At 41.6% G+C, this 11,431-nt stretch overlaps 1 protein-coding gene across 1 annotated transcript; it reads left to right on the forward strand.

Moving 5' to 3' along the window:
• The first annotated feature begins 1,414 nt into the window (after nucleotides 1-1,414).
• LOC137278251 (uncharacterized) lies at nucleotides 1,415-11,091 on the forward strand. Its single transcript, XM_067810474.1, has 8 exons — nucleotides 1,415-1,618; nucleotides 3,137-3,268; nucleotides 4,653-5,053; nucleotides 5,773-6,865; nucleotides 7,222-7,387; nucleotides 7,827-8,107; nucleotides 8,648-8,833; nucleotides 9,807-11,091. Exons 1-8 carry the CDS (start codon nucleotides 1,415-1,417, stop codon nucleotides 10,506-10,508), a joined length of 3,165 nt encoding a protein of 1,054 aa, XP_067666575.1. The 3' UTR covers nucleotides 10,509-11,091.
• The last annotated feature ends 340 nt before the right edge of the window (nucleotides 11,092-11,431 follow it).

Consider the following 11,431-nt stretch of genomic DNA (forward strand, 5'->3'; position numbering starts at 1 on the left):
TTCGGCTTGTCACGAAATAACACGAGTGGTGACGAACGTAGATACAACTCTTTGAACTTGACGTCACAATTCCATGACGTCAACAGACATTCGACGTCACAATAACATCGCCAAGAGCGGCCATTCTGTTGGTTCACTCCACCAGCCTTTTTCATCCGAACAAGGAACACACTTTTAAGGTAAACAGACAACTGGAGTCATGCAATGTAGTTTTCTACACGCCGATGTACCCGTTGGTTCCAGACAGTCACGCCAGGACTATTGTAAGTGTATGTCAAAGAATGAGTTCATAGCAACGAGCTTACTGCTACTATCCCTTTGTTCAAATGGACATTGAATCGATTTTATTGAAAGCGTAAAGGGTATTAAAGTAAACAAAACGAAAACACATCATCTACAAAAATGTACTCTTTTTCGATTTGTAGCAAATTAAAAACAAACTGTATCAACTTTCAATACTTAATAAACAAGCGTTTTCTAACATTCACCTCTGACTGACTGCATGTCTGCATGTACATGTGTATGTGTGTTTGTATTGCTGTGTGTATACGCTAGTATGCATGTTTGTGGGAACGTTTTGTTGTATTTATGTATGCAGACATGTCCTTGTTCAGTTCACTTAGGATGTATACGTTCGTATGTCTGTACATACTGTATGATTACATTTTTTATTAAGTTTAGTAGTCTCTCATAACCTTACGAGTGGTTTCTGTACTTTTTATCTTCACCAAAATATTTGTTCAATATGATTATGTACAGGAAGTGAGACTTAAATAAACGTATTATTCAAACTGAATACTGAAAGATCTCGGGCTCAGAGCCGTGATACAGATTTTCTCGGTCGCAAGGTGGTAAAGTATAATACCTTTTCCAGACTATGTATTTCAAGTATGCAGTATTCAGCTATGTTGAGCACTCTATGACACTGAGGTCGTTGAATTTTAGATTAAGAATTTTCCTCTTCACAAGTCACCGATATCCGACCTGCCACCAATTGTTCTCGTGCGCAATGTATGGAGTTCAGGTCACCGAAGACAGTGCCCAGTGGCTTGATTATCAGCACTCGGGTATTGAGAAGTTCCTGGACACGCACAACTACTTAAATCTAATAGCATGTTTTAAATCAGTAGATCAAATGAAATGTGTCAGTGATCATATATCAACATCTTGACCCCGGCTGGTCTTGTAGCGAGGTGTTACATTTTCACATTAAACATGAATGATCTAGATGCAACCCGTCCAGACACACAGAGTAACAATTCCAGCTGGAGTTTATGATTTACAGCGATTGTATCAATTTAGATCTTGCACCAGTACCCTACCACTTCGCAACCGTTATTACAACATCTCCAGGACTGTACCTGGCAATCAACGAGCACGGTCGTTGAGAGAGGACATGGGTTAGAGGGACAAGATGGGATGTACTAGCAGTGCTAAAGTCGTGTCCCCGATCCCTGAGGGCAAAGAAAACCAGCCCGTGAAGCACCAGGCAAAACCTCAGCATGGGAAGCAGCTTGCTCAATCAGATCTACCCTCGGGATCGAAGTCCTCTACCCCCAGGAGCAGGATGGGAACCAGGGAGAGAGTTGAGAACCATCTAAAGGTGGAGACTGAAGAGGTAAGAGTTACTGAATTTTGCTGCTATAAACCCCTATGGTTTATAATTGACCTGGCTAGTTACCTTACCATTTGTATGTCAGGTTAAACACTAACGAGATAAAAATACGGGTATAAACCAGAACGCCATACTAATGAATGACCTTTTCCTATGAAACTCTATACCCATTTTCGGTTCCAACGATAAGCTGCAGAGTTCTATAGTTTCATTTTTCAATATTAAATGGATATTGATCGCTACAAATGTAGGCCGTGGATTTTGTATAGCCCAAGAAATGCTTGCAATTGAAATCGCGCAGTTTAATCCTATGCATCAGTACGTCATTGACGTATGAGTTCAACCTAAACATTTATTCATGAAAGGTGAAGGGACAGGAAGTTCTCCTATATGGGCAGTTTAAGTCTACTCTACCTCCGTTTAGAGCAGTTTTACAATGAATACAACAACGAACATTCTTTACACAACATCCTTCAGTATGTAGTGATGGTTGGTGTATTCTTCTTGTCAATATGTCAGTGCGTGTGTTTAACCGATATATTTGTAAGTATTTTTATAACATTTGGTTATTTTGTCATTGTCATATCATAAATGGAACCTGCATTTTCCTGTAGCATTATGACTAGCCAAGTGAGCTGGGTACTTCAAATGAAGTATCCTTCCAGTTATTATTTGTCTTATACATCTCGGGAAATGTCTCCATCAAGAATTTACTTGTACGGCAATGTCATATTTTGGTTCCACGCATTTCAGATAGCGAAGAACAAATGTGTCTGATTGCAGACAGAAACACACACCAGATTAATATGCAGAATTTTGCCTTTCATGTCTGCCCCATATTCCCAGATCACTTCTATGAGTTCTGTCCAACCCACCCATGTGATATAGATAAAGGAATAGGGCGTTGTGTTGACATTGCTATCCCTTGCCGTATGGTATATGTGAGTTTTATTACAGTTGTGATATATATCACACGGGTTTATTGAAACCACGAAATTCTAATCCTCAGTGATAGGTTATTGCTATTAATAGTGTTCCTTGTAAATAAAATCACATGTGTTACTATTGGCCAGCGCGACACGTAAGTCGTCGATAAGTCATACACTTAGGGAAAGCTTTAATGAAAGAACCTGTCATGCAAGCCTGGAACAATATATTGAATACAGCCGGCAAAAGAATGTAAACAAATGAAAATTGGATTTGACAAAATGATTACAAACGTAATCGTTACTCGCCTGAACACTATACTTATGGCCGGAAATACAACTTGATACCTGTGCCAAAAACATCGGAATGAAAAAAGCCGTTTCTTATTCGGTTCACAGATAGTCGCCAGCAAACACTGTGGCTGAATAGCGAAGAGTTTGATATTACCACGTGATATACTTCGTACAAATTCCAAATAGTCAAGTAACATTGCAATATAAATTTGAGATAACATTTATGTCACTTTTACCTGATGTATTATATACTATTAGAACGAGCACCGTGAAAGTAAGAAATGTTTTAATGTTTTTGCAGGTTACCAGTGAAACATTGGCCGGTCTGAGGGAGGTACCACCAAGCTACCCTCCTCCAGAACCACCGTCCGTAAGCAAGGAACTCTACCTCCGGGGAGTAAACTTCACCAAGACAGACCAGCTGGCTAGCAGGGTAAATGAATATCACAGGTTTAACGAGAAATTCATATATGACCACGAGAAGTGTGCGCACTTGTCTAATTTGGACCAGAACCAAACAGCGGTTACCTCATGTCCATCTCCGGCGTTTAAGGATCTGGATCCACTAGCAGTACATTTAGATACAACATCGTGCTGATCAACAAAGCGTTCGTAATGTTACGAGCTATCGTAACTGTGTATATAGGTTTGTCATAAACATGACGTAGAGCTATACCCGCATTGTGGATCGGGTCCCTGATTTTTTTCCCTGCTGTGTCTGATACATTCTCATGAACACGTTTCAGAGTATTTTTAAAATATTCATGAACGCTGTTGAAGGAGTATATACCTCGACTCACTCACTCACTCACTCACCCACTCACTCACTCATGACATTGTCCTTACAACAGATGCATCTGTTTTCTGCAAAAAAAACTGTAAAACATGTATAATATCCCTGAATCTTAAGTGAGTTTGTCCATCCAAAAATCATAAGATGCTAGTTTTAATGCATCCTCGATATCACCAGGGTATACGTTCCGATAAATCTCCACTATACCCTTGAGATATCGAGGATGGTTTTAATAGTTTATTTATTTAATTTTATCTTATTTCACACGCAAACATCCAGTTTCAAACAGTGACGTAAGGCCTGGGCACTTTCATTACAAAGCAGTCATATTATGAGGCCTGGCAATGTGGTAGCCTAGTGATTAAAGCGTTCTCTCGTCTCGCCGAATACCCGGGTTCGGTTCCCTACAAGGGAACAATTTGTGGAGCCAGTTTCTGATGTCCCCGCCTTGATATTGGTGGCATATTGCGAAGAGCGTTATAAAACTAAACTCACTTACTTTTGCGAGGACGATCAAGAGTGTGAGGCTTTGTGGAACGAGGCAGTGACTTATGCTGGCTTATAGAGCTCAATATAATCTTGAACTGTACCGTGTAATAAATGACAGTGCCAAGAAAGTGTGTACTCTACTTCTGAAGGAGTTTGTCCTTGGTCGTTAATAGAAACAGATATACCAAACAGCATTTCACTTCTATCACCGTGTCCAGTCAAGGTTCAAGGCACACAGCGACACCTGATCATTCCGGACACAGTTAAATCCGAATCCCCGCCTCCACAACTCTTGCTTAGGAGGTCAATATGAACACATGTGTATATTGATATGTACCTTTCATTTCCTAAGTCAACGTTTGTGAATATCATGATATACCAACCTAAACAAGATCCTTTGTATATTTCCGTTACTACCAATAAACTTTGAAATAATACACTTAGAATGGGTAGGTGGTTTGTTTTTTACTGATTCGACAGCATTAAACTGTGCGTTAGTACTGGACCAGTAATCAGTGTCTCTATCTGCAAGCAGGTCCCCGACGATGCCCTGAGCAGCTATGATGGACTCTTTAAGTACCTCACACTGGAATCCAAGGAGGAACTCTTCAAGGTCAGAGCTATACTCGTATGGCTCGTCCGTGCCTACGTGCAACCTCTGCTGACTACCACGGGTCAAGGTCAAACTGAAGGGCAAGGTTATGATGATACCCAAGGTCACAACCTTACCGAAATCAGTGATCAGGATAAAATTGAAGATGGTGCTAGTATTGAGTCGGACGATGATGGGAATGTCGAGGAGAATATCAACATGAACGGTTTATACAAGCGCCGTGTTCAACAGAAACCTCCAATTAATCATACTCCCAGATTAGACCTTGACCTACTTCATAAAGGCCAGGTTGGTCTCTCTACCATGTTTGCATTCTGTTGCAGGTAAGATATTGCAATAGAAACAGTTTTATTATTTTGAATCAGCTTCATTTTACTTTGGCCAATGATATATAGTACATACCAGCGGGACCAAACTTACCATACTGGTACGTGTAATTTTTACAGGCAAATCAATAACACCAGATAGACGCTTATCATAAGTGGAATTCGTAATAAACAACAAACAGGTTTACATGTAACCCTCCTGGTGATGTCGACGAAGTAATGTCTTGTCGAACCCTATTCATTTAAAGGTGAAATGAAATACTTCGCACACGGACCAGATGCTTAGGGCAACCAGTCATTTTTGCGTTGAAGTGTTGGAGGGTAAAATAGATCGATATAAGTTTATTTCACAAGAATCATTCTGAAACATTAACTCACTTCAGTTTCACCTTGGAGTACATTGTATTGCACGCTGACACAAACCATGTTTCTTTCACAATGCTCAAAACACGTTAAAAACTCCCACCGTTGTAAAGCTGGCTGTATGTGCTATATGCCATTTTTCTGCCATTATCGTTAGATTGTGACAAAATATATCAAATTGTGATCAATGTAATGTGTCGATATTTAGAAAATGGTGGTAAAGTAGTTTTTATCCATGTGAATAAGTACAGTAGTTGACTTCGACCAATAACTGCAAGTTTACTTTAATTGTATTTGTGACAAGCATCAGGAATTACATTATCATAAAGAGTATTGTATCCGTTTTGTTCCAGAAAAGCGGGTCTTAAGTGTGCTGTTATTCGGGGACATTGCAAACCAGACGGTTATGAAGTGGATGGGGAGATGTGTTCTAGAGGTGACTGGACCTCAGTTAACCTGAACGGCGCATGGCGGCTCATCCACCCTCTCTGGAGCATCACCCATACCACAGCCGAGGCGTCGCGAGTGAAAGATGAGATAGTGATTGAAGACTCCAAGCTGGAACATGAGTTTGATGATTATTACTTTCTGACCAATCCTGATGAACTTATAACAAGTTGTGTTCCAGATAACCCCAAGTGGCAGCTTTTGAAGAAGCCAGTTCCCAGTGGTCGGTTTCAGCTGATGCCATACTTCACCAGGCACTTCTTTAAACTGGGACTCAGCATGTCTAGGGACAAAGACGGCATCCTCAAAACCACCCACGGTAAATCACGAGTGGATATAGACTTTCCGATGGGAAACCAGCCTCAGCTCTATTACCACATAGCAGAGAAGACGGTTCCTCCAGCTGACGACACAGAGCCATCGGTTGTCATGGATACGGATTCACTCAGGAAATGTGTGTTTATGTTCAAAATTGAGTCAACATATTCATTCCGGTTGTGTTTCAAGAAAGGAGGGGTGTACATTTTCAGGATTTATGGCGGTCATGTGAAACACGTGGACAGAGAGGTTCATCGCGCATCTTTACTCTGTCAGCTTCAGGTACACTGTGAGGAACCGGATCCATCATGGCAACCGACCCCTCTCTCTCCCGCCATTGGATGGGGACAGAGTGAACTCGGCGTCAAGATGGGAGTGATTCCAATATCTCACAAAGGTGGAATAGCCTACACGAATGAACATCGTAAAGCTAATTTCATGTTCAAGGTAGCGCCAAGTTCAGAACTCCAAGCGAATCTGATTTCGTCAAAGACCAATAACCCTCTATCGGCCCTTGATTTTGTCTACAAAGATAACAAAGCAGTCTTGTCGGTGGTTCTGCCAAGTGATGAGGGGCTATGCTTGAGAGTCAACGCTAGAGCTAAAAATGAAAGTGGAAAGGATTTTGTCAACGTGTGCAATTTCATCGTTAAAGTTCAACCTGTGCCTTTGAAGAAAGAGGTATTGGCGTTGATATATAAAAATTTACGGAGCGTTCACATACTTAAAATCTGTAGCTTTTGGCTATGTTATCGGGTACCTTCAGAATCCTTTCAGAACTGTTTCTATACATACATGTATACCCCTGAAGACGATTCCCTGGTTCCATAATCTTTGACAACATCAGCAATGAGAATACATTGTAGTATAATATGTAGTAAGGGTTTATGCTTCCAGGAAGTGCCGAAAGACGAGGTCTTAGTTTACAAACATTGGATTTCATTTAATTTCATATCTTTTAAAATGAATTTAATGATAATAGCCAGCGTTTATAAATGCTTCCAAGCGAGACCATGATATGTATTTTATCCTCCCAGCGAGCCCGTGACCGACGTCTGAAGAACATGCTGGAGGCGGCCATAATCGCCGGGACGGAAAATCAGCTGGTCAAGGCGATGAACGAGTACACCATGTTCGTCCACACGGACACCGGGGAGCTGGACAGGGCGGAGGACAGGCTAGCGTGTCTCAGACTAAAGAACAGTCAGTAATCAAGCGGAGTTCAATCATGGTTGAGCTAGCTGGCGGCATTTTTGTCTTAACCTGAAAACAATCAGACTTGATTTCGTCACAGTTTGACGTCATATAATGTTCACAATATTAACCATTATCTATACACAGTACTTTACGTCAACACATTTTCCCATAAATTGCAATACCTAGACTTCAGTTGATAACTAAGCCCACCTTCTATAAACCTTGGCTTGTTGTCGATGGACGTCTGATGTAGACGTCACTGATCTGTATAACCTTGGGCTTTCCAGAAAAATCAATTTGTGAAGCCATTTCTGGTGTCCCCACAGTGATTTTGCTGTAATATTGCTAAAACGGCGTAAAACTAAACTCACTCACTCTTCACGCATCAAGCCGTAATTACTGCAATACCGTTAAATTCACCAACTTACCTATTTCTGACTTGCAGATTTGTTTGATGCCATACAGAGAGAATTCGTCCCATACCTTGAAATGGTTATATACGACGCTGAAACATCCAACCATGCTGAGGAGCTCAAGAGTTACATCAGGGTGGCTAAGGCTCACCTTCAGCATCTACAACGCACTGCAACGTACAAAAACCACGTGCTCAGTCTCAACCAGTCACTGTTGCTTGAGATAAGGGGGTACATGGAGCCCAGTTCCGTCATATATGACGTGATGGTGGCAGTCCTTATTCTATTGGGCGAGAGAAGAAGCAATCTATTCGTAAGTCCCAAATATTTATCTTAAGTATTCTGGATCTGGCGCTGAGGCAAAAGATCTGCTCGACGCGTTCTATTATTCACTAGTCTCATGAAGAATAACACGAAATATAGCATACAGTACTATATGGTGATTTTAAGTGTTTAATAGAATTCAGTGAATTAATCTAAATTTACAAATGCCACCTCATACCATGAAGAAACTTTTGGAAGTTGTACCCATGTACACCACTAATAGCAATATCAGGTTGGGGTACACTAAAATGGGCTTTGAAAACTCGCGCAATCGACGTGACGAATCAACGCTTTAAACGCTAAGATACCCCACCACCCCTCATACGAAGCTGCTGGTGCGGTAGCGTAACCTAGTTATAAAAGCTTTGGCTTGTCACTCAGGCCAAAGACCCAGGTTCGATTCCCTACATGGTTACAATGTGTGAAGCCCATTTCCGGTGTCCTCCTCCGTGATATTGCTGGACTAATGCGTGGACCCATACTCGCTCTCTCACTCCTGTATCATATGTACCCTCATGGTATTCTCCAGGAATGGAAGTATGTGCGTGGAACACTCAGCCGGACTGGGAGAACCAGCATTCTGAATCGTATGGAAAACTTCCAGTCGGAACGTGTGAGCCACGACCGGCTCATGGAAGCAGACGCCATCTTGTCCCAGCATTCCCTGGACGAGGTCTGGGAGGCGAGTGCGGGAGCGGCGGTCATGCACAAATGGGTAGGTTTTGTGTTATGGTGTTTTGTTTGTTTGTGGTTTAGTGAGTGAGTGAGTGAGTTTAGTTTTACACCGCACTCAGCAATATTCCAGCTATATGGCGGCGGTCTGTAAATAATCGAGTCTGGACCAGACACTCCAGTGATCAACAACATGATCATCGATCTACGCAATTGCGAACCGTTGATATGTGTCAACCAAGTCAGCGAGCCTGACAACCCGATCCCGTTAGTCGCCTCTTACGACAAGCTGAGTCTCCTTTTATGGCAAGCATGGGTTGCTGAAGGCCTATTCTACCCCGGGACCTTCACCAGTCTTGTGGTTTAGCGTCGCATTTAACAATATTAGGTTATGACAGGCGTTTTAAAACTAAATCTGGGTCCGACAATCCAGTGATTAATATCATAAGCCTCGATCTATGACATACATTGACCAGGCCAGCGAACGTGACCACTCGATTACGTTTGTCTCCTCTTACGACGAGTATGGGTTGCTGAAGGCGACTTCTATCCCCCTTCTTCACGGGTGATATAATCGATATACTATTATACAATAGTACGTTATGGGTATAGGGAGTACAGCGATAGATCTTTGAGGGTGTCTGGTGGTTCAGGATATCAGTACACCAGAAATATTTCGAGTTTTGGGGTATATTAATGGTTAACAGACGCTTATCTTACCCGGAGCCTCTATATTAGGGACGGGGCATTAGCCTGGTGGTTAAAACGTTCGCTCGTCACGCCGAAGGCCCGGGTTCGAGTCCCCACATGGGTACAATGTCTGAAGCCCATTTCTTGTATCCACCTGCTATGATATAGCTTGAATATTGCCAAATGCGCATAAAACCAAACCTACTTGCTCACTCTATATCTGGCTGGATTGCAGATTATTTATGTTCAAGTTTCGAGATTTGAAACGTAGTGATGTATGAGCTAGTTCCATTGACTGATAATAATTTATGCGTTTTGTTCGTTAGGCCAGAGATGCTGTTGAGAAGATCAAATATGGCGAGTCCACAAACTCAGGTGCAGATTCAAACAACGTCGACAATGCTGATGTCGAGAATCTTCCTACAAGTCTGGAGACTGATTCAAACGGAAGCCCGGAAGATGTCGTTGAAGCAGACAAAATCGAATCGCAAACACTGCCAGGTAATGTCATGCCTGATAGGTCAGACAAAGGGCACCGGAAAAGGAATGCCTCTGGAAGTATCAACGATAGCGGCGAAGATGCTGGTGGTGGTGGTGGTGATGATGATGATGAGGAGGAGGAGGAGGAGGATGTCACGGCAAGACAGATTTCCCCAGAGTTTGTTGAGAATGCAACGTCTACAGGCAATAAAGTCGGTGGTGAAAGTGAAAGCCAAGGTCACGGTCATTCTGAAGATGTTTCTCAAGCGGCCAATGATGGAGATGACAATCTTTCTCTACAAGACCAGACAAAGTCAGGTTCAAGGTCATCCTCCAGAGATAAAGGACCAAAGCTTTACCCTGCCGATGATGGTGATATTGCAGCGGCGAGGGAGATTTCGACCGAGTCTGTTGATTTTGCACGCGCGAGTCCTACGGACAATAGTGTCGATGATGAAAATGAAAGTCAAAGTCAAGGTCAAGGTCGTGCTGAAGGTGATGCTGAAGGGACAAATGATAGAGATGGCATGGACGTCCCCAAAAAGTGATGAGCCAAAGATACCCACGCGCCAAATTACCTTTTCTTTTTGTTGTGCCAAAGCTAGTGCGTAAAGTCAAGTCGATGTATTTTAGATTTGAAAATGTGTAACGTTTTGTGATTGCCGGGTAGCCATGATGTTTCAAATACCTGTTTATATGCCATTTTCAGTATTTATCATGGTTTGTCTTTTAAAAGTTATTGTCAAACTGGATCATTACTTACGTCATAATATTGATTAGTTTACACTATATTCATGTAAATATCAAGCTGATCAAAGTGTAGAAATGTATAGAAAAACCTTGCGTATATATTCTCAGTATGTTAGCGACATTTTGCATGTTACATTTTCTCATTGCTGACTTTCACTGTGAAAATATTGTTTATATTTATTGTTACTTTGTTGTTTTCTTTTCTATTTTTGTACCTTTGCATAGCAGCATTGTGTTATATGAAATATGTATTTTGGGATGTTACTTGTTATGTTATAGTTGCTTTAATGTTTGCGTCATGTTTACAATTTAGATATTATGATATTAGATATATCTTGTGTCGTCTGTGATATTGTGAGGAAATAAACAAATGGATGTTTAGTGTTTGTCAGTCTTCATAGGGACCATAATGTGTCGATATTTCCTTGCTTGTTAATCCCACTCAGCAGTGTTCCAGCCATATAATGCTGGTCAGGATATTATTGAGTCTGGCCAATACAATCACGTGATTGATATCATGAGCATCGGTTTACGCTATTTGGGTGCGATGATAATTATCAACCATGTCTTCGAGTCTGACCACCGTCATTCGCCATTTCCGACCAGCATGGGTTACCGTAGACGTGTTCTCTGTCGGATCTCTGTCGGATCTCTGTCGGAAATGTCTTTCTCACAAGGACTAACAATGTTGAAACTTTATCAAGAATTGGTTTCATTGTTT

Source organism: Haliotis asinina, chromosome 3, assembly GCF_037392515.1.
Source record: "Haliotis asinina isolate JCU_RB_2024 chromosome 3, JCU_Hal_asi_v2, whole genome shotgun sequence".
Taxonomy (NCBI): domain Eukaryota; kingdom Metazoa; phylum Mollusca; class Gastropoda; order Lepetellida; family Haliotidae; genus Haliotis; species Haliotis asinina.

Bases quoted from the DNA above. Each gene is read 5' to 3' on its own strand.
- LOC137278251 (XM_067810474.1), top strand. From the start codon at position 1,415: ATGGGATGTACTAGCAGTGCTAAAGTCGTGTCCCCGATCCCTGAGGGC. The intron at 1,619-3,136 runs GTAAGAGTTACT...ATGTTTTTGCAG, and splicing joins TAAAGGTGGAGACTGAAGAG to GTTACCAGTGAAACATTGGC. The intron at 3,269-4,652 runs GTAAATGAATAT...ATCTGCAAGCAG, and splicing joins CAGACCAGCTGGCTAGCAGG to GTCCCCGACGATGCCCTGAG.